Source organism: Fonsecaea erecta, assembly GCF_001651985.1.
Source record: "Fonsecaea erecta strain CBS 125763 chromosome Unknown Scaff1, whole genome shotgun sequence".
Taxonomy (NCBI): domain Eukaryota; kingdom Fungi; phylum Ascomycota; class Eurotiomycetes; order Chaetothyriales; family Herpotrichiellaceae; genus Fonsecaea; species Fonsecaea erecta.
The window spans coordinates 99,429-121,891 of record NW_017387244.1 but is presented as its reverse complement, the minus strand read 5'-3'; the positions used below and the strand labels follow the sequence as shown (position 1 = coordinate 121,891).

At 52.1% G+C, this 22,463-nt stretch overlaps 8 protein-coding genes across 8 annotated transcripts; 4 read left to right on the top strand and 4 right to left on the bottom strand.

The window, feature by feature from the left end:
* Positions 1–721: 721 nt before the first annotated feature.
* On the bottom strand, positions 722–1,840 carry AYL99_00034 (ATP synthase mitochondrial F1 complex assembly factor 2; the record flags this gene model as incomplete). Its single annotated transcript, XM_018831550.1, has 1 exon — positions 722–1,840. One exon carries the CDS (start codon positions 1,838–1,840, stop codon positions 722–724), a length of 1,119 nt encoding a protein of 372 aa, XP_018697429.1.
* Positions 1,841–2,684: 844 nt separating this feature from the next.
* AYL99_00033 (hypothetical protein) lies at positions 2,685–3,983 on the bottom strand (the record flags this gene model as incomplete). Its single annotated transcript, XM_018831549.1, has 1 exon — positions 2,685–3,983. One exon carries the CDS (start codon positions 3,981–3,983, stop codon positions 2,685–2,687), a length of 1,299 nt encoding a protein of 432 aa, XP_018697428.1.
* Positions 3,984–6,170: 2,187 nt separating this feature from the next.
* Positions 6,171–7,085, top strand: AYL99_00032 (hypothetical protein; the record flags this gene model as incomplete). Its single annotated transcript, XM_018831548.1, has 1 exon — positions 6,171–7,085. One exon carries the CDS (start codon positions 6,171–6,173, stop codon positions 7,083–7,085), a length of 915 nt encoding a protein of 304 aa, XP_018697427.1.
* Positions 7,086–7,490: 405 nt separating this feature from the next.
* Positions 7,491–9,794, bottom strand: AYL99_00031 (hypothetical protein; the record flags this gene model as incomplete). Its single annotated transcript, XM_018831547.1, has 1 exon — positions 7,491–9,794. One exon carries the CDS (start codon positions 9,792–9,794, stop codon positions 7,491–7,493), a length of 2,304 nt encoding a protein of 767 aa, XP_018697426.1.
* Positions 9,795–12,933: 3,139 nt separating this feature from the next.
* Positions 12,934–15,672, top strand: AYL99_00030 (hypothetical protein; the record flags this gene model as incomplete). The annotated part of the gene is made up of 3 exons (XM_018831546.1): positions 12,934–13,961; positions 14,430–14,617; positions 14,687–15,672. The coding sequence occupies 3 exons, from the start codon at positions 12,934–12,936 to the stop codon at positions 15,670–15,672; spliced, it is 2,202 nt and encodes a 733-aa protein (XP_018697425.1).
* Positions 15,673–15,946: 274 nt separating this feature from the next.
* AYL99_00029 (hypothetical protein) lies at positions 15,947–16,267 on the bottom strand (the record flags this gene model as incomplete). Its single annotated transcript, XM_018831545.1, has 2 exons — positions 15,947–16,071; positions 16,141–16,267. The coding sequence occupies 2 exons, from the start codon at positions 16,265–16,267 to the stop codon at positions 15,947–15,949; spliced, it is 252 nt and encodes an 83-aa protein (XP_018697424.1).
* A 216-nt stretch (positions 16,268–16,483) lies between these two features.
* AYL99_00028 (hypothetical protein) lies at positions 16,484–18,964 on the top strand (the record flags this gene model as incomplete). The annotated part of the gene is made up of 1 exon (XM_018831544.1): positions 16,484–18,964. The coding sequence occupies one exon, from the start codon at positions 16,484–16,486 to the stop codon at positions 18,962–18,964; it is 2,481 nt and encodes an 826-aa protein (XP_018697423.1).
* Positions 18,965–20,292: 1,328 nt separating this feature from the next.
* AYL99_00027 (hypothetical protein) lies at positions 20,293–21,912 on the top strand (the record flags this gene model as incomplete). The annotated part of the gene is made up of 2 exons (XM_018831543.1): positions 20,293–20,541; positions 20,602–21,912. The coding sequence occupies 2 exons, from the start codon at positions 20,293–20,295 to the stop codon at positions 21,910–21,912; spliced, it is 1,560 nt and encodes a 519-aa protein (XP_018697422.1).
* Positions 21,913–22,463: the final 551 nt, after the last annotated feature.

The window sequence follows — 22,463 nt, the reverse complement described above, 5'->3', positions numbered from 1 at the left end:
ACATGAAAGAACAGCTGCCGTAGCCAGATCGTAGAGGCGAGCATCGTCATAATATGTACTCTGGCACCCAGACCTGGGCCCTTGCTTCCCAACCTGTGGCGGTGCGCATGGTCACCGTTCCCTTTTAACGCAGGGACCGTTGCAGGCACAGGGTTTTGCCCATCCAGGAAATATATCGTCGGGCCAAGTCCACGCTGTACAAGAAAAAACATGGCAGAAAGAAGTCTCCGAGGGGATTGATCGCTGTGATCGGCGGCATCTGGGCATTTGGAATCAGATCAAGACGTCATTTTCTCCCGACGCTGTGGCTGAAGAGTCGCCATTCGGCCCGGGCCACCACTTAACGTTTCTCAACCGCCAGGGTGGCGTCCGCATATATGTACATAGTGTACATACATACATACATACCTACATACATACATACATACAGATATAAGGATCTCGGGCTTGGATGATGGAAAGGCGCAGCTGCGAGCTAAGAACGACAATAATGCTCTCAGAGCGGACGGCAACTGTCTAATCGGGTCCCGATACTCTGGTAATACATGTTCTATTGCTTGTACGGAGGTATCAAACCACTACTCGGGTATCCTCCTTGTTACATTACACGCTGGTCCAGTTCATAAAGAACCTATTCAGATATATTTCGAAAGTCTCCAAGTTCAATTCTGGCGTTGGGGAACGTGAATGTGCATGTGGTTTCCGTCATCCCTCGACAGACTTATCGGCTTCCACTCACGAGCAGAACGACACTTCCCAGCTGGCGTCTGATATCCTCGTTTTCCACATCATGGCTATCTTCGACCTCCCCCCACATCCCAGTCTGCCACCTGACCTCCAGGCTCGAGGCTTCAGCTGCCTCCTCTATACCAAACCGCTTCTCACTGCCGGGGTGTTGCATATCCCGGAACTCCTCGCTCCACTCGATCAGCAGTCTCGTAGCGACGAGGAGACTCTTTGACGCCAGCACTGCCCGCTCGAGGCCTGCGAGTTCGTATGCCGGCAGCCCAGAAATCCACCCACGTATCACGCTTCTCGTCATTTCATCTTGCTGCGTTGGCAGAATGCTGTTTTCGCCCAGCACAGGTTTGATTTCGACACCAGGCCACACAGATGTACTGAGGTAGCTGAGGATGGGCTTGGCCGTCCTGATCTGGATCTCACGTAGCGACTCTGTTCGCTCAGCTTGCATTTCCAAGGACGAAGTCGGCTTGTGTTCTGGTGCCCAACAGAGTAACGTGTCTGTGTCCAGGTAACGCATCATGGTTGCAATGATTTCCTTCCGGACCTTGCCATCTCCCTGTGCTTCTGACTCAATGATGTCCTGCGCTCGAGCCACGATTGAGGTCATAGGAATATTATGATTTTTCAACGCTTGCTGTGCAGATTCGAGCAGATCCCATTCAATCGCGACAGCATGTGCCAGATGCGGCTTCGAGCGTGGGACTGTAAGGATCGATTTATTCGGAGTTCGCACAGGCCTTTTATCCAAATAGACTTGGTACCCTTCGGGAACTTCTTTGACGTGTACCTCTTTCCAAAACCTTTTCTTCAGAGAACCTGTCTTCGCCCCCGGTTGGGTTGCTGCGCGGAGCTCTTTGCCTTGTTTGAGTAACTCTGCTTTTCTTCTTCGTTCTTCGATTCGGTCGCCATATTGAGGTGAGGTTGGCACGGGAGCACTGGGAGGTGGTCCTGTTGCGGTAATGGGGAGCGCAGTGGCCGATAATGAGCTGGTCGAGGAGATCCCGCGGAGTGTTGGCGTCGCGAGCCAGCCGACCGAAGGATGGCTTTTCAAACAACGGACAGCAGATGATGATACCCTCAGCATGTTTGTCCGCATGGTGTCTACAGGATGCTGGATGGGGAGACAAAATTAAATAGCAAAGTCAATTAATTCCTTGACAACATCAACAAAGTCTCGGGTTTTATGACGCCAAGCAGCCCCGTATCTCCGACCATTTCAAGTTCGTCGTCGTCGAGTCAGAACTTCGTTTTCAGCCGCAACACAATACGCCTGCCAAACTTTGCGTGACTCTCCTTGACAGTATCTGGATCAAAGGCTTTGTTCCCATGATCGCACTGCCATTTGGTGCTTCTGATAACATGATGTTCTCTGTTCCGCATATGATCTCTCTGGCATGACTTGCGTTACCCGTGCTCCGTGACGTGGGAAGCAGTCTCACGAATGCTTTAAACATGCATCTTAAGCTTTTTTCCCCCAAGAAAACGCGTATCAAAAACAACACCAACTGGTCTTTTGGCTGGAGGACTCGGGGCTGGTCCGGGACGAAGGGCACAGACTACAAGTCAGTAACATGGCGGTCAACATGTTTGGTGTTGGAGACAACTATATTATCGAACTAAATTTATGAGGGGCTGCCCCCCTTCTTGAGCTAAGGAGCGTGGCTAGCTAGGTACATAGGAAACAAAAGAGAATGTCATCGTGTGCTGCAGTGCGCGGTCAAAATCTGCCCATCACAAACTATTTGTTCCACACCGTCGGGTTTTGTGTCAAGCGGCCACTCTTCTTCCCGCAGTGTCTCCGACCCTCCTGCCTGGGACTTTGCGGAGGCGACTTTGTCGTAGTTGAACCTAGACAAAGATGGAAGGATCCGTTGACCATGAACCCAAGTCAGTAGCACTTTTTTGAGTCGGAGCCTGCCGTTCGAAGCATCATGTACGGCTCACCAGCCCGAACCGTAAGGCGTGGTTGTGTAGGGGGTGTAGACGGGGTACACCGCGGAACTATACGTGGTCGTGTAGGGATTGTACGGGGGTGTGGTGTAGCTTGAGGTTGAATAGGTCGGGCTGCTATATGTAGTGCTGCTGCTGTAGCTTGTGGAGCAAGAGTACACCACACTGCTGATGGTGTCTGTCACGGTGGTTGTTGAGGTGACTGTGTCTGTCACAGTATCCGTCACCGTGGAGGTGGCCGTGTATGTCGCAGTGGATGTGACACTATATGTTACTGTGCTTGTCACAGTTACTGTAGAGGTGATCGTGCTGGTAATGGTGGGAGCGGCGGGGCAGGTCGAGTACGGGGTGGTATATACAGGCGGGGTGACGTACGGAGAGTAGACAGAAGAAGTGTAGGGAGAAGTGTAGGGAGAAGTGTAGGGAGAAGTGTAAGGCGTTGTGTAGGTCGTTGTGGGGTAGACAACGGGACTTGTATAAGGTTTTGTAGTATAGACGACCGGAGGGGTATACGTAGTAGAGTAAGTTGAATATGTCGAGGAGCTGCTGTACAGTGAATAAGTGGAAGAGCTAGAGTACACTGGGAAAGAGTGGGTTGTGGTTGTATAGACGGGTGAAGAGTAAGTTTTGGTTGTATAGACGGGAGATGAGTAGGTTGAGGTCGTTGTGTACACCGGGGAGGAGTATGTTGAAGAGCTCGTATAGACGGGAGAAGAGTAGGTCGACGTGGACGTATACACAGGAGAGGTATATGTCGAAGAGCTCGTGTAGACGGGAGAAGAGTAGGTCGACGTGGACGTATACACAGGAGAGGTATATGTCGAAGAGCTCGTGTAGACGGGAGAAGAGTAGGTCGACGTGGACGTATACACAGGAGAGGTATATGTCGAAGAGCTCGTGTAGACGGGAGAAGAGTAGGTCGACGTGGACGTATACACAGGAGAGGTATATGTCGAAGAGCTCGTGTAAACGGGAGAAGAGTATGTTGAAGTGCTCGTATAAACGGGAGAAGAGTATGTCGAGGTGGACGAATAGATTGGAGAAGAGTATGTTGAAGTGCTGGTATAGACTGGGGAAGAGTAGATAGAAGTCGTCGTATACACCAGAGATGGGTAGGTTGTGGAAGGCGTATAGACGGGGTTGTAAGAGGGGTATGTCGAGTAGGGCGTGCTGTAAGTTGTAGTGCTGTATGGATAGTAGCTGCTATCACGCTTTTCTCCATTCAGGAATGGCAGCCCCAGGGCCGACCCAGCGAGGACCGCGAGCAGCAGTGAGCAGGAAGCCAACATCTTGCGGGAATCCACTGAGTGAGTCTGCTGAGATGTTCAAAGGTACAAAGGTAGAATTCGAAACCACCGGCCGGGACACGAGCGAATATGTCGAAAGAAAAGGCACGACCCCTCAATTAATAATGCAACGAACGGATGTTTTCTCGACGCTTGTGTTGTTTATTGACAGGATAGAAGACGAGGGTATGCGAGGTGCCAAAACAAGGTGAACTTATACTGACCTCCCAGTCTCCGCGTAAAGGATGTGAGACATTGCTGACCACTGGATGGCAACATTGCGGAGAGATGGAGTGTGGTAGAGGACATCCATCTAAAGAAAGAAGCAGTTCATGTATCGAGGGAAGACCCGCACCAGTCAGATACTTCAAGGTGCATGAGAGAGCAACGAAAGTTGAAGTGGAGAGACAGAATGACCGCGATCTGTGCGATGAAGGCTTTGGTTGCCATACAGACTGCCATCTTCGTTGCCGAGAGCTTCAACAGCCCAGCCTCGTGGGCGTGCTTGCTTATTCAGATTCATGGTCTGTTATTCCCGCCTGAAAGCTGCCGCTGGTTTGAAGATTTTGTTCGATATATCCCGCCAGGCGCCGAGGTGCCTGCAGAGAGCTTGCAGCGGTAGTATATTGTTTTGATGTCAAGTTTGCCAGTTCATCTCATCGCATCTGCTGCTCCATGACCGATGTTGAAAAGCAGCAGGATGAACTCGGTGCATGCCGACGCGCTAATCCGAATACGGAGTACCAAGGACCGTGATTGACGTCACTCTTAGCTAGTACCAGCTAGTACCAAAAGCCGTCTAGCGTTGTTATTTATTTATAGGCTAGGCCGATATCAGAACATTGCCGGCGACTGAGCGAAGCTGCACATCATCTTTCTGACGCTTCCATTTCACACAACCATCACCTCAACCTCTCTTACCTCTCATAGGTCTGCGATGTCTTGAAACTGAGTTTGTTGACACACTACACGGCGTCAGCATTGACGAATAGGGTTGGATTTCCCCCAACGACGTTTCGCTTAGGCCTCCATCGTATCAGCTCGTCTGTTCGGGTGCTGGTGTGTAAAGATCTAACCATACAAGACTTGATCAGAGAAGATATACACTCAATTATACTGAATACTGAAGCATCTGGCTTGGGACCTTGCATGGCAAAAGCCATTGAGTGAAGTCTTACGACGGAATCCACAACATTGGTGAAGCTCGTTATGCTGCTAGGAAGAGAGATGTTTGCAGTCAAGGACAGCCAGATTCTTTCGCTCTAGAGAGTCACACGTGCAGCCGGTCTCTCAGCGCGCCAATCATGAGCTATCATCGGTATCCGTGCTGGTGCGATGGGGGATAGACCTCGTTGAGGTTCTTCAAAACCCAGACATTTTGTGCAGTCAACGGTGTCCAACTTGTTTCAATCATTATCCTCCGATGGTGTTGTGTCTCAAGTCTAGGATCTTCCGTGCTTTCGGTAATCTTCCTGTTCAAGGCAATACCTTCGCGAAAATAGCACGGACTCTAGCCGCGGAAAGAGACTCTGAAATGAATGTACGCATTGGGTAGGGAGAACAGGCAGGATGGCCAGTAAGATCAATGTTTGCTAGTTCCACAAGAATATTATCCTCCATCAGGCAAGTGATGCAGTTATCCGTGCCCCCCAGACACGAGAAACCAGTGGATCGGTAACGCGAGAAGATGAAGCCGGAGCTTGTTGTCCCTGACGGACTTCTGAACAATACTTAGTTAGCCGAGGCCGTGCAGCAGAGCTTGGCGATGGCATATGAACGCAATCCCGATAACGTTGTCCAAATTGTTTGCCTGTCCACCAAAGGCGCTGATTTCGAGAATCGCTTGAAATGTCCAACTGGAGGGTGGGGTGAAAGTTGGGCTGTTTGTCATATCTTGGAACGCCTGAAAGAATGAGGTACACCCATATCTGGCTAGAGTTTCGATCGGGCAGCCTGAACAAGACAGAATGCGGATTGCTCAACAGGTAGTACCTTCCAAAAGGAAGTGGTTGAAGGAATGTAAGTGATTTTAGCGGCATGAAAGACAGCCTCGTTGTGACACACCATGACCGTCATTTGTTGTCATTTAAGGCTCCGTCTGTAATCCCCACATGGCGCAGTCTTTCTCCGACTGCGACAAAAAAAAGTTGAAGTCTGCTTTGTATGCTCCGTAGGACAATATCCTTCGCCATGGTAAGGGCTCCCCGAGAGGTAGGCGGTTTCACCGCTTTGCCATTGGAAATACCTAGCACAGGAACTTCCTCCCAAGCAGCCACCCACTACCTCTACCTCAAACGTCACGATCCCAAAATCCCCGATGAGGATGTACCTAGATCTTTGTTCTTGGTGAATATCCCAGTCTACGCTACTGAACAGTCGTTGAAACACCTGTTCACGACCCAACTCGAAGGCGGTCGCATACAGCAAATATACTTTTCGGAGAATGCACCGGGCAAACAGCCCGCTTCCACCACGAAATCAAGTCGAAAGCGCAAAAGAATGTCTCTCGAAGAAATCGAGGCCGGACTGGACACATACTCGCTGCCACATGTCTTCGACAGCGAAATTCAAAAGAGTGGCGCATCGGCCGTGGTCGTTTTTGTGGACAGACCCAGCATGGAACTCGCTCTCAAAGCCGCCCAACGAGCCGCAAAAGCGGGTACGCCGATCGCATGGGAAGGCGCGGGAGATTTAGTGCTGGATAAAATGCCGCGACTCGGGTTGAGGAGGTATGAGCGCCACAAATCGCTACAATATCCCGCGCGCAAGGACCTTCTTCGTTCAGTCAACGCATATATGACTGCTTACGCGCAACTTGAAGAGTCTCGGTCTCGCGAAAACGCACGCAAACGCGCGGTTCCCGACGAAGATGGTTTCATCACCGTTACCCGAGGATCAAGAGGCAGCGCGCGGATGGACGAGGCGAAGGAATCGGCGGAGAAGCAGAAAGAGAAAACCCAGCCGTTGGAGGACTTCTATAGGTTCCAAATGCGGGAGAGACGGAAGCTGGAGCAAGAGGACATGGTGAAACGTTTTGAGGAGGACAAAAAGAAAGTGGAGGAGATGAGAGCGAGGAGAGGGAAACTGGAAATCAATGTGGGCTGATCCCTTTTCAGTGGCATTCGTTTCGGTCAGGCATCGGTCCAAACAAGTAAGTGCTCGTTGCATTCGCCTCAGATTTTGTTCAATGACGAGGCCGCTGGGGCCAGAGGAGCGTTCCGTTACAGTGGTTGAAGATCATCTTCGCAACCCTGGACTTTTGGACGCAGTGTCTAAACCGACCAGCCACTTATCTTCTCGAATTTTTCTGATGATCAATTTTGCACCTGTTGATGTTGTCACTTCTCCCGGTGTAAGACCATGCTGACTTCTTTCATTAGGGCACGATGTATAAATTCCAGCGGACCCCTCCGGTGAGATATTCGTATATGCTGGTGACTTCCCTGCTTACAAAACCCTTCTTTCTTCGACACCTGTCTGTGAAGGTGAGGGCTCATGGAGTGGCGGCGTTTATACCAAAATTGTCTCCACCATGTCCAGATCGAAACGGTGTGGATCGCCGTGCATCAGACCATGGACATATGCTTCGCCAACCAAACGATGGGTTCTCTCACCCAGATATTGACCATCTGTTTCTCTATTAACAGGACGAAGGAGGTACGGTACCTTACCGCCTCCCAGAATCCAAACCTCATCTCCTGTCTGGAGAGAGCGAGAGCCCGTGCCAAGGAGCAATAGGTCTTTCGTCCGGAACAGCCTTCGCGATCTTCCAGACCCGTGCTCGATATCATGATGTAATTGAGCAAGATCAAGCGGCGTGTATGAATCGCTTGACAACATATTCTCGACCAACGCAGTCAATCGATCGCGATAGAAAGAGAGATTGTACGGAGAATCTGCAGGCTCAGACGCCAGGAGACCGTGCCAATCGGGATTGGTGAGGGTAGAGATGGGTGTTTGATGTGGTTGAAAATCAGTGTCGTGCGATGACCACGGGGCCAAACGGTGTCGTATCTGCAGATTGAGAATATAGTCGATGAATAAGGCTCCACATTCAGAAGGAGCTGGATGTTGCCGAGAATACGTGTTTGTGGTCAGCGTACGCCAGAGGACGTCGAGGCGGGAGATCGGAGCGCTCCGAATTGGTGGCATAGAATAGGGATTCGGCAGGTGGAAAACGAGATTCACAATGCTGGCCCATGGCTCTCCAGCATCTGTGGCTTCGTGCGGCATGACGGCTTTCTCGGCGACGGTATCAATGTGGAAGCCTTGTATTGGCAAAAGGCCTCTGAGGAGCATCGTCTCGTCACGGGGTGCCTTCCATTTCAGATTTCCACAGGCCGACCAGTTGCATTTCCCTCGGAATTCAAGCGGATACGGCGAAAGAGGCACAGAGTAGTCCGGAACCCAAGATGGAAGACCTTTGATTTTGGTCGAAGATCGGTCCTGCACATGGGATAACAGGTTCAGATTCCGCGTACCCCGGAGCAGAGTGCATGCAGCCTCTGTGTATACTTTGTGGACGGGAGTCTGATAGTTTGGCTTGATCCTGTCGGGTTTCTCTGGGGACGTCTTTGTTGCATTCGACAGACTCAGGAAAGCGTATACCTTGTCTCGAGGATCAGTCGCGGCGGTATACCTATGCGTGTCCACTAGTATCCTGAGCGACGGGCTGCCGTTATCTTCCCGCTGGGAATACGACTGCAGCGCATTCCGTGTGTTGTTGAGATACACGGGCTCCAGCCCGAACCTGGTATTGCTTGCTAAAAGCTTTTTATACGCTCCTGAACTCCCCAACCCAGGAATATGCCGCATCTTCTCGGTGGATAAGTGATGATACCATTTGGTGGCACGGATGAATTCAATCGTCTTGGCCAGTTGCTCCCACGGCAGCACTCGACTCCCACAGATGACAGTGGCCTTTCTCGCCAGCGCCAGCTCCTGGACCACCCAGGATCTAGAAAACCAGGGGCGGTTCATGAATGCGATTAAACCCAGCCAGTTTTGATAGCTCAAAGGCTCAATCCCAAGCTCGTGGTAGCAAGAGCCGTCCTTGTCGTAAAAGCCTGTATAGGGAACTCCGGGCCACTTCTCCCTGGGAACAGCCGCAATTCTTTCCATTACCGTGCACGCGTCCTGCGTGAACTCATCCTCTTCACCGAGCCACACAACCACGCCTTGCGCCGCCTTGAAGATGTCCGCCATCAGGTTGACTTGCTGATTTCGCTCCGCCAGGGAGGACTGATCGATGCACAGGGCGTCCACCCAAATGTATTTGGGCCCCGAAGTAGCATTGCGCCGTCGCGCCAGCATGGCAAGCGCATCATGTAGATTTGCCGTCACGCGGATATTGCGACCCTCGCACTTCACCGGGAAACACGGAGTGTTTTCCGTGATTCTTGTGCGCAGCACCGGGAGGTTCTGAGATTGGGAAGTGGAGGGAGACGATGTCCCGATGCTGGTTCCAGGAATACCGTGATGGCTATCCAGGTCGAGCAGACGGGGAGTCCTAGCCTGTACCCGTTGCACAAACGCAAGACGGCGCCAGTTGCTGCTCCGTGAGGGTCGGGACTCTGGAATCAACGGATAGCCCCATGTGTAAGACAGGGCTTGGAACGGAGGGGCGTTTTCGACAGAAAACGTGCGTAGTGAGACTGCTATGCCCCCACTGCTATCAAGAAAAGGTGAGGCAGCATGGACTTCAAGTAGGCGGATAGAAATAGGCGAAGGCAACGGGCGGTATTGGTATGCCCGTGAGTCTGACGCCAGAGAAGCAAGAAGTTCTCGCGCATTGAAGCCCCTGCGAATTCTCATCGAGACTCATTTGTGCCAACGCAACATGAATCTCATCGCGTCTTCGGCAACTCAACGCAATCGAGCGAGCTGTTGAATATCGACCCAAATATCAGGTCGAGACCACACACGAGTTTGAGAGCTGCACCAGGGCTTCGTGGCTGCTTCCATTGTCTGTTCCCTTCAAATCTTGTGTCAGATTCAAGAAACGAACAATCGACAAGCCACAACGGGGTGGCCTGACGAGGCTGCGGCGTTAGTCGCGCACGCCATGCGCTTAAAGGGTCAATCTGCCGAGGACGACGGACTGCTGAGGGCACCTCCACCTCGTTTTCATTGAGCAGAACATCGAGTTGATAAGACAGATAGAAAGTACTTTACCAGTTCCAAGGTGAGAGTTAGCACTGGTTCTTAGAAGCACAGCCGATACTACTAGACTTTTCAATGATAACCTGCCATAGTGACATTAATATTGACCGGGGCTGGCCGCCTCACTCAGAACGATGCCGGAGAAAGGTCATACTGACGACTGACGTATATGTTGTCTCTTCTTGGCAACATGTAGGCGGCCTGAACCAGCAGGCAGAACTTCAGCAGAGCTTGCGACACCACTTGTGGTCACTACACTGTGGCTGAACAAAAAAGGACTCAACAGCTAGGGTCCTCCTGCTGAGGCAAAAAAATAAAAACTACGCATACACGTCTGTCTGCTCAAGGAAAGATGCATGACTTGATTTTGATGGCCTTAAATGCATTCTTCAAGAACTCCGGATCGCCTGAGGCAATCCTGGCGGCGAAATCCATCTTTTGTAGTGGTTGGTCTTCAGCATTGAAAACCCACAACCTCAACGCGCGAATCAACTTGTATCGCCTTCCAATTTCATTGACATTGTTCTATCGAATAAGGTCTCTGCAGACTGCGTTCGAATGCGAGACGTGGCCAAATTAGTTGTGAGTTTTCCTGTTCGGGACACAGAATCTGGGTGATATGTTGGGAACGAGAACTCAGCCAATGCGTCACTGATGTCAAGAGCGTGTCCGTCGATGCTGCGTAATCCAGTATCGGTTTCGACATGAACACTGGAACTACCTTTCGTTGATGTCGCCCTGGCTCTTGAAAAGATTCTCTCCACCGTCGTCATCTGAACCTCATCTGCCCAACGGACGGATTTTGGAGTTGGGGACGAAGTTGAGTCAATGCCCACTCCCCTTGGTCCGAAGGAAAGAGTCTGAGCCTGCGAAGACGGCTTCGACGAGGGTGGCGATCCAGACAGCGCGGAGCGGAGCGGCATTGAATGGCTTCGAATCGGAGTTTGCGGCGTCCAAGTCAATGCAGATAGAGCTCTAGTTGCGGTCGATGCTCTAGACGACGAAGCGTAGATGCTGATCTTTGTCACCGGTGTCGAAGCATTACAGGAAAGGTACTGAGAAACACGGCTTTGGCCCAGAAATTGCGACCTGTCTTGATAGCAAGGGTCGGATTCATTCAGATGCTTTTCGACCGGGAGTGAAGCCGACTCTTCTTTCTCGTCCTTCCCGTCTCCAAGGACATAGAGCTCCTCATGTCGTCCCCACAACTTCGTGTCATGATGCCTCAGGTAGGCAGCCAACCCACATAGGGCACCTATGAGGAGACAGACTAGACATCCTAGGACCAACAGTGAAGTCAGGATGCCTCTGAGGAATCCGGCTTCAATTATTCTGCTAAATGTCGTCCGTACCAGCTCGAGAAAGGACAGAGGGCCCGGCTCCGGCTCGATAACTCGAGGAACCGGAGATGCGAGGACTGGTCGGCAAGCGAAAAGAACGAACACGAACGAAAGAGGCGGAGATGCGAGGCGCCTGATGGACATGATGGTGATTGTGATCGAGGATAAAAAACCATAGACATTGAGAACCGGAGCGGACAGTGTCCTTTTGAAAGGTCAAAGATTCAGCATGAGAGGAAATTGACTTACATACCAAGTACTTGGGCGTACCCACGCCCGCGGCGGGCAGATGATTCGGATTACGGTAAGGAGCTGACAGCAGAGTCATGTTGCTCAGCCCTACACATACCGGGAAGGCTGTGTTCTTTCTACTCCGTAAGAGGTGCACATTGTTTCTGGCCCCTTGCCCTGGGGCTGAAGCTGAAAGTCGAAGATGAGTGGTCACGGAGGAATGTGGCGAGTACCAGAGAGGAATGCGAATGAAATTGCGCCTTGGTCACGCTGATGGACTGAGGTGGGAATGGCAGGAATCATGATTTCTCTCGTGTACCTCCTGTACCACTCCCTCATCGATGAGCACCTGTGTACTGGCAGGAGAGTTTTAAGGGGGTTGATGCAGGCCAAAGGGGATCAGAGGAGTCAAAAGGAGGTCTTGTATGGAGCATCAATAACAGGAAGAGCTGTGCTTGACTTCGGCTGAGCTGCCCTGATCTAGCCGCCTGCGATTCGCCCAGTTTCTCTCCCCTAGATCCTTGTATTCGTCGCTTCTCTCTCTCTTCACGTCTCGCATCGCTGTTCGAGTCCAACAATCCGCGACCTCTAGTCCCCCAAAGGCTTCCCATCCGACGACATATTTCGTATTAATTCACCGGTGTTGTGTCCACATTGGTCGCTGCGCATCCCACAGTCCCCTTCCTCCTTGCTCGAGGTCGCTCGTCCGTCCCTGTGCTTGGAGGCGATCACCTTCTGGTACTTGTCAATGCTGCTGTCAAAGATCTCCACTACTCCTCAGTAGCACGCCCTCGCCGACAACACTGTGTCCTCGAACCAGACAGTCCTCTTAGCCTGACACTCGATCCATCGTTGAACCGCAAAGGATCTATATCGGTGTTGGAGCCAGGTGATTGGAGAGACTCTCTGAACGCCGACTGCAGACTTTCTCGAACGCCTACGCACCACCAGCTGCTGGCTGTTTCTGGACTTGTCGCACCTCGCGTCACGCCTCCAGCTATTCACCACACCTCACGAACTTCTCAAACCTCGAACGTACTCTTGTTTGCCTCTCGAAATCGCCCTCCTTTTGATCAACAAGAGACCTGCATATGCAGTGAGGCACAATATCGCGTCCGTACTCCTGTGGCCATCTGTCGCAATGAAGAGGAGGGGCTGTTGAGTTGCTTTCAATGTTATGATTCGGCGCTCCGATGGGGAGGACGACCGAATACACCATAATGGGGCCGGTCAGAGATTCCCCAGGTCAGTCGCCGCCGTCGGCCTCCAGATCTCTGCCCTTTCGCAACGGTTCCAAAGCCGGCTCGACGAACCTTCGAACCCTTTACCGCATCTCGGCCCGAGACGTTGGTGACCGCCGGCCGGAAGAACCCTCTTACCACTCTGTGTCTACCATCTTGGCCACGTCGCCAAATCTCCCTCCTACACCTCCAGGAGCGAACAATGAGACCAGCCCGCCTGCCCCAGAAGAGGCCACTCCATCTTCAGATGCCGCCGTGTTTCGATCGAACTTGGTGACGCCAATCAACCAGAACAGCCCGCCGACTCCTGACAACACTCCTCCACGGGAACGTTATGGGTCGCTCTCCCGGCGCCCATTCCTGGATCAACAGCCCTCCATCGCCTCTACACATGCAGAATCCTTCAAAACTGCCCATGAAGACTTGACGTCAGAAGCTGAATCTGATCGTAATACGCCACGTCCGGACAATGGCTTTAGATGGCCTTTGAGTTCTGTTGACAAGTTTGGTGCAGCTGCCCATCGCCTGCGACACAGTTCTTTGCCTATCTCACCTCTGGTCGCGCTCTACGGAGTACACCCTGTCGTTAGTCAGTCTCCAGAGCCTTTTCTCGATCGATATCATGCAACTGCTAGTGAGACTCGCGGTGTCTCAGGGGTTTACCCTCAATACCAAACGTCAGGATCGAGCGGCCACGCAGTTCTCAACAGCGAGGAAATTCGCGTACATCTTGATCTTCCTCAAGTGTCTGTGTCTGAAAGTGTCGAACCACCTCATCCTGTCCGCCACAGTACGGGTCAACATAACTTGAAGCGCGACAAAAGTCTGCGCGAAAGGCTTCTGGAAGCGCAGAGTCAAGATCCATCGGCATCGACCGAGAAGTTCGCAGACATCATCGGATGGAACAATTCCGTGCCAATTGAGGATGAGTTGAGCCAAGATCGACAGGCGGATGTTGAAGATAATCGACGTTTCTCTGGAATCTCCACCACTTCGACGGTTGAAGCGTATGTTTTCGAACACAATTCTTTACCCCAACGAAAAACAACATTGCGCCATGTCAGCAAGCATCAATCTTTGCGTTCAGTGAGCTCCCCCCTGCCGGCTTCAAATCGGAACTCCGTCAATTCCGCTTCAGACTCCCCTCATCGTCTCGTTCATAAGAAGGCGAGATTGAGCAATCAAAATCGCTGGAGTTTCGGTTCCGAGGTTTCGAGGTCATATAGCCTGGCATCGAGCACCGTCCTGCCTAAAACTGAAGTAATCCGTGTGGCTGTGATTCCAGAGAGAACCTCCTCCCTGAGCTCTTCTGCTCACACTAGCCAGAGGCAGTCGATTTCGAACAGTTCTGGACGTTCGCAATTTCGCAAAGCTTCTGACAACCCTCCCTCTTCCTGGCAACATAAAAGAGCATTTTCCGAATCCTTGGATCGTGGCAGGGAGCAGCACCAAGCGCCTGTGATACCCCCTCGTAGCTCTTCGCTGTCCGCACCGACGTCCAGAAGCACGTCTCGAGCCAATTCCATCACATCTGAGCATCTACACGTACGGAGACAACAAGCTGAGAAGGACTTGCGCAAGACCTTGGACAGGATGGAGTCAGAGCGGCTTGTCCACAGCCTGAGAGAGTGGGAGCACGGAGATGGAATGTCACACGCTGAACGTATGGCTGGAAATCAACGAACCGAACGGTCTTCCGCGACTGCTAACATGCGCCTCTCTATGATGCCAGGGAATGTGCTAGGAGTTCCTGCAGGTGAAGGCGAGGCGGTATCAAATCCGCTGGGATTGGTGATGCCTGGAACAAAAGAATGGGCAGCACTTCGGCCACCGTCTATATTTGATACGCCTTTCTCACAACCTTCCTTTCAGTCAGGCTCTCCTGAGATCAGCGAAGCTTTGGCGATCAACTATTTCCCTCATAACAACTACTCGGTGCAGCTGATTGAGCCATTTCCTGTAGCAGAGTCGAAAGCGGTTCAGGAAGTACAGAAGCAGAATCTGCCAGAGATTGAAGTGGAGTCCCCTTTGCGCAACCCTCGACAGCCACCCGAGCCACCGCAGTTTAAGCTGATCCCACCCACCCCTGCTGACGAGGAAGTAAAGAAGCAATTGGGAACTGAGCGAACAGAGTCTCTTAGACGACCGGGCGGGTCCCGACGACGCTCAGAATCGCTGATGAGCTCCATTTCTCGGAACTTGAGTCTGAAGAACGCTCGCAATCGCAAGGCTGATCAGGATCTTGACGGAAGCCTGCATCCATTCTGGCGGCCGCGTGCTTTTTGGGACGACACAGATAGTGCTCGTCCTGAGCCAGAGCCTCAGGAACGGTCTTTACAACGAGGAATTGTGAACAATTCGTTAGGATTGCCGCAGGAGAGGACGGTTGTCAACGGTCCCGTGTCACTGGTCAGACGAATATCGGAACGGCGCAAGCAGAAAAGAGGTATCGTGAAGCAATCCAGCCATTCCAGCTTAGCAAAGTTTCAAGCAGGTCGCAAACTACACAAGTTGCCAGGCTCGGCACTGCGGTTCCACTTCCCGCTGGTAGGGATCAAGGATATTCACGAGAAGCTGTTGCATGCCAAACAACGCAAAGAGGACGAGAAGAGGGAACGAAGGAGGGCTGATCTTCGACGCAGTATTGGAGCCTATGTCATTTCGCAAGGAGATTCGAGATTTCCCGTCAGCAATATGAGCCTCTCACGGAAAGCTTGAAACGGTATCTCCCCATCATTTTCGGTTTTTACGAGATTATGTTGGACCGTTACACAAGGCCCTGGCGGCTTTGGATTTTCTTTACGTTGGGCGCTTGGGAGGATTTGTCTGCAGCGTGTTGATTTATTGCTCGACTGGGGGCACCAAAGACTTATGGCATGACTTGATGTCTTGACGATTAATGATTAGGATGAATGACGAGCTGTACAACTAGAACGCACGGCCCGAACCAGATGGGTGGCGATTCAGCAATTGATTTCGGTGCATGATTGATTCATCTTGTCGTCTTGTGCCCGACACTCTTGGCCTCGCTCTCCCTCTGCTGTCTCTTCCTCAGGTTTTCGAGCACAACTGAATCCAGAAACGGTTCAGACGTGATGCTCGAGTCGAAAACGGTTACTGTGAGCCGCGTATTAGCCATAATGTTGTTAATTCGTTCATTAAATGACTCATAATAATTATCCGTACCGCGTTGATCTTGCGTCTGTGGTTGGGCGAAGTCGATGGTCGCACTGGAAATCGACGCCTGGGGACATCGCAGCGTTTTCTCCAATGGACCCTTCAACAGCTCCCTCTTCTCCTCATTACCCGCCATTAGATTCCACAAGAGATCGTTGTATCCTTTTGAGAGCGATGAGAAAGAGGTCTGATGCTGCTCTCGGCACAAGACCTTGGGATGGTGGCCAATAATAATAGATGTACGCCCGCCTCATTTGATTGTTCTCATTGCTTGTGCCTCCAACTCTAACTACTGCCTTGCCAGACACACCCATCTTATCTTATCTCTTAGCAAAATCGATTGCGATATCGGATGGCGACTGCTGCGTGGACAATCCCAATCCAAACCCTCATCGGCCTTGAGATTGGCGACGATTTCAATCTGGCTTCGACATCCGCCGCAAGCCCAGGCGATGGTCCTGGTACCGCCTATACCAGCCCGTCGCGAAGCCACAAAAGGAATGCGTCCGTTGCCGGTTTCGACAGCTCCCCGGCGAGCCTTGAGTCGCCCGATCACAATGGTGACGACCACATGCGTGATAGCAGGAGGAGGCCAGTGAAAAGAGCTTGCAATGAATGCCGACAGCAGAAGGTGAGCTTTGGCGCAGCGAACCACATGCACAATGCGAAGGGCCCTGACAAAACACCACACGCATCCCTGAGGTGGTGCCGCCGTTGTTTTGGCCGTCCTTCACGGACGGTGTGTCGAGTCATCGTCGTGACCCCGGCATGTCGTCGCAATCGTTCGCTTGTCTTCTGGAGTGCCATTGCTAATGCTGTTCCCTCACAGTTGCGATGCGATGTTGTGCAGGAACCCTTTCAGACGTGTACCCGTTGCAAGCGACTCAATCTCGATTGCAAGATCGAGGACAATTTTAAGCGGATTGGCAAGAGATCACGAAATGCAGAAATGGAGCGCGAGATCATCGAGCTGCGAAAACAGGTAGCTGCAAAACAGCAGACCGGGGGTGCGGCGAATGGTTCTCACACAAATGACGACGCAAAGCTGCACCAGTCACCCTCGGCGGACGGGACCTTCACTTCAGACGCCGCCGCCGCGGGACTGCTTGACTTGAGAGGTGGCGGTTCAGGCAGACCCATCTTCAAGCGACTGGAAGAGGTGAGCTTGACGATTGACCGTGCACAGGAGCTCTTCCAACGCTTCTTCACCTTCCATCACCCCTTTCTGCCTTTTCTCAATCCCGACAGAACTCCGGATGAATACTATGCTCGATCACCTTTGCTGTTTTGGACAATCATTTCAGTGGGCGCGCGGCACTACACGCCGGAGCCCGATCTGTATGGATCTCTGACTGGACCTGTAATGCGGCTGGTCTGGTCGACTATCGCCGAGGTTCCTCAAAACTATCACATTGTCAAGGCTCTCATCTTGCTTTGTGCCTGGCCTCTACCCACCAGCAGCACTTCGACAGACCCAACCTTCATGCTTTGTGGGATGATGATGCAGATTGCCTTGCAGATTGGCCTCCACCGTCCGACTCATGCCCAAGACTTTTCCAAATTTCGGGTAGAGCTCAGGGAAGTGGAATTGCAAGATCGAGTGGTGGTGTGGAGTGTGTGTAACATTGTCGCTCAGAGAATCTGCACTGCCTATGGGCAGCCTCCGCTGAGCATCTACGACTGGACTCTGGGACCCAAGCCGATCGAGACAAATCCAAATTACGAACTGCCGGCTCCGATCTTGAACCGGTTGCTCATCGAAAAATTCGTCGACAAGGTTTCCAGGACGCTCTACATGAATCCACACGATCCCGTTGGACTTGTGGCGGACACGGAGCGGCCTACCTACGTTTCTTTCCTCGCGCACGAGCTGGAAGAGCTTGAAGATAAGTTACGCAAGGACACCTCACCAATCACAAAGGTGTATCTCAAGGCAGCAGCTCTGCATATGAGGTTGAGTGCCTTTTTCTCACCACCCTCGCTGTCTTCCTATCGGAGCGACATGTTAAAACTGTATCATGCCACGACTGATTTCCTCGAGACATGCCTCAGCTTAGAGTCCACTGTCAGCGTCAATCTCCCCTCAAGCTACTCACACGGCTTGTCACTGTCGCATGCGACGAACTATATATTCCACATGATGCTCGGTGCTGGCTTTTCCCTTCTGAAACTGATGCACAACTTTCTGGGGGAGCACGAGCTGGATGCCCAAGGAGCGTCTGAACTCCTCTCGAGAACGGTGTGGGCACTGAGAAGCATGAGTGTGATAGAGAACGATCTTGCGGAACGCCTGTCGGAAGTTCTGGCGCAGGTTTGGAAAAGCGGAAGAGTGCGCGCAGAGCCTGACCGGAGTAACATTGGGGAGGGTATTCTCGACGACAGTTTGCAACTCAAGGTCAAGTGTCGGATGTCCATGTCTGTAGTATTTGATTCGGTTTGGCAATGGCGGCAGAATTTCCATTTCCGTGGTGGGAAACCATCTGATGGTAAAGATGGCCCTGTTTTCTGCACGGATGACACTGACGGAATAGCAGTGAGGCAGCGAAACCCTACCTTCGATCAACATGACAATATCATCATACCGGCGTCAACTATGGACGCGAAACCGACGGTAATTGATCCCATGTTGCACAACTCTACCATTGTGCCGGGCATGGCCGGGATGGCCACTGGACTGGTGGACGAGGTCGGCATGGACTTTGGCCAGGCGAGCTACGATGTCTTTGACCCTTTAAATTGGATGCTGGATGGGATCGTGGATTTTCCTTACAACTTCAACAACGTGCAGGGGAACGAGCTGGCTGGGATGGAGTCGCTTGGTGGAGGGATATGAGCCCCGTGGTGATATTCGACGTCCCCAAGGGAGTCCGCCGGTCTGTCTGTCGTTACGGCTACGGCCGACGGGGGAGCCCAGGGACATCCCAGGCTTGTATTTTCGACAAATAGATATCCCAGATGATTTACGCAAAATCTAATGTCTTTTGTTTGATGCGACCCCTGAGTGCTCTACAGTGGAGCAGTATAGTTCTCTATAGATACCCTTGTACGAAGGACTCAGTACAACACCAGAAGCAACGTGTACGCTCTATAATTCCATGGCGGTCCCCGGGCTGCCACATGGCGGCTTCAGCCTCCCTAGCCTGTCAACTGGCACTTGGCGTGGTCCAATCTCAATGCTCCGGGTGCTGTGTAGGCTGCGTTTACGTACAAAACCAGGTCAGCATCACCACTTGGCTGGACAACATCAGCCACACGGGGTTCGGCTAGCACAGAAGAAAGCTGGCGGAAGCGATAGATGCGCTCTGGATCCAACAGATAGACACGGCCAGCGGCGAAGGCCAATCAGGCCTGACCAACAAGCATGACGGAAGGGACATTGATTGGACCGCGGCCAAGGCTGGTATTGATGCTTATCTATGTCCAAGCTGCGCCAAGAACGCCGAGATGCAAGTCGACTGGACTCCTTCCAGAAGAAGCTCACAGCTCTTCTCCTCTCGAACTTCTGTCGCTTCCAGCTTCCCCACGACTGTCGTTCTCGATATGGACAATGCACCCGATACTATTAGCGGTCTTCAGCTACGGTAGTGGTTGGCATTCCATGGTGGACTTCCAAGGTGGAGGCGACCTCCGGCCAGCTACACAAGTCAGAGAGCGGCCCTCAACGGAAGGACCGTAAGGACCGTCCGTCTACACACAAGCCTTCTCTCGCTTGTAGAGAGCACGGACACTGAACTTGTCGTCGAGGGTAACTTGGGGGTAGCTTGGGGATGACTTGACGGATCCATCCATGTGCCCACATCAGAGCCCTGTCGGCCCCGACCGCATCGGTCGAATCAGGGCGAGGCAACTACCAACAACTCCAAAGCCTAGGACCCTTATCTCGAAGATCGTGCAGTGGGGCACCAAAAGGGTCGATGGATGTCCGTGGTCTTGATGGCCGTCTCAGCGGCCGGAGTGACGGCGCCCTCCATGTCAAGCATTTGTGGCAATGGCCGACAGGAGATACTATATTATTTGATGTTCCCATCGACTTTTGGAAAGGGTCTCATGCCTCGGATCGTCCTTGTTCATCTCGTCGCGCATTGAGCCCCTGCCTCATCCCCAATTCTACAGTCCTGTGCCTTGTACACCAACGGCCTGCAAAGGCTCGACTTCGGCAAAATGGCTTCCTACGAGAAGAACGGTTACGACGTCGAATACCAGTATCCTGTCACCGAGGGCGAAAAGCACGACTCGGTGGTCGGCCCGGACGCCCCAGGGGCCGTTCACGGAGAGTCCTTTGACATTGGGGACTCCACCTATGCAAAACTTCAACGTCTTGCAGCCCGGTTCCATATTGAACAGCGAGGTATTGAGCGAGTTCCTGAGGATGAGCGGACGGACAAGAGTACTTTCAAAGTCGGCACCATGGTATGCTCACTCTCTCTGATTCCCCTATCGTGAAGCCTTGTTGCTAACCCCTTCAAACAGTGGCTTGCTGCCAACATGGTTGTCTCTTCCTTCGCCATTGGCGTCCTCTCTGTGCCCGTCTTCGACCTCGGCTTTGTCGACTCGGTGCTCACCATTTTCTTCATCAACTTGCTGGGAATCTTGCCCGTCTGCTTTTTCTCCACCTTTGGTCCTCGATTCGGCATGCGCCAGATGATCCTCGCGCGCTTTTGGTTTGGGTATTACGATGTCAAGATATTTGCCGTCTTCAACTGTCTGGCGTGTCTTGGCTGGTCTTCTGTCAACATCATTGTGGGTGCCCAATTCCTCCGTGCCGTCAACGATAACATACCATCGGCGGTTGCGATTATCATTCTTGCCGCGGGAACCTTCTTCATCACCCTCTTCGGCTACAAGGTGGTGCACTTCTACGAGATGGTGTCCTGGGTTCCGTGCTTTATCATTCTCCTCATCACCTTGGGAGAGTTTGCTCGTCGGGGTGACTTTGTCAACATCCCCATGGGCAGCGGCGAAGGCGAGGCAGGCTCCATCTTGTCCTTTGCTGCTTCAATTTTCGGATTTGCCACAGGCTGGTCTGCCTACGCCAGCGACTACACATGCTATCAACCTGTCAATACGTCACGGACCAAGGTCTTCTTCTACGTCTTCTGCGGCCTGCTCTTCCCTCTGTGCTTCACCCAGATGCTCGGCGCGGCCATTGCTACAGCGATCCCCACGCATCAGTCGTACGCGGACGCCTACGCCAAGAATGCCGTGGGAGGTCTTTTGCATGAGGTCCTTGTTCCGCGCCTGGGTGGCTTTGGGGAATTCTGCCTGGTCATCTTGGCTCTTTCGACGCTCGCCAACAACGCACCTAACATTTATTCTCTCACGTTCTCTTTGCAACTCCTGACCCACTATGCGCAGAGAGTCCCGCGATTCCTTTGGACCCTGATCGGAACCGTCATCTACTGTGCCATAGCCATCCCAGGTTTTAGCCATTTCGAATCAGTGCTGGAGAACTTTATGCTGGTGATTGGCTACTGGCTCGCCATTTACGAAGGCATCGCTCTGCCAGAACACTTCATCTACAAGGGCGGGTTCTCCGGCTATGTTCCGGAGAATTACGACCAGCCGAAGAAGCTGCCTCCTGGCATTGCTGCATTGACTGCATTCCTCTTCGGCGTGTTCGGTGCTGCGATGGGAATGGCTCAGGTGTGGTACATCGGCCCCATTGGCAAGCTGATTGGAATCGGGTACGGTGGTGACATTGGTTTCGAGCTGGCCTTTGCGTTCACCGCGGTGACATATATACCACTCAGATGGTTGGAAAGGAGATATTTCCACCGATAGACGATGGTTTGAGGACCAAGTGAAGCCCTGGTGGTGCGAACATCTGTGAGGGAGAACGGGGGGGAAAAGAGAGGAAAAGCCAGTTTCATTAGACACCTACACTACGCGACACCCTAAGCCTATCCGGGATTAGGCCGGGTACCCACGTCCCGCGGTATCTCGCAATGCAGCCTTTTTTCATCCATGACTTTTTGCCATCTTCCTCACATCTGCCTCTGTAATGCTCGATATTGGTATAATGTGATTACCGATGCACTATTACCAAGGAAAATCACTACGAGGGACAATTCTTAGAGCGACATTTGTATAGAGAATGCAGCATGGCGATGATGACGAAAGGCATTTACTCCCATGGCTTATCACATAGTAGTCGTATGGCTATTCTTCCGTGCGACGAAGACATCGCAGAAGGACAAGCTAGGTTCTTTTTACGGAAGAAAGATGGCGTTATTACTTGCTTCTATCTATTGTAGCTTGTTTTTGTTACAGGCTAAGTTGCTGCTCTCGAAGCTAGCTGGCTAGTTCATCTCTCCCATGTTCCGTTCCTGAAT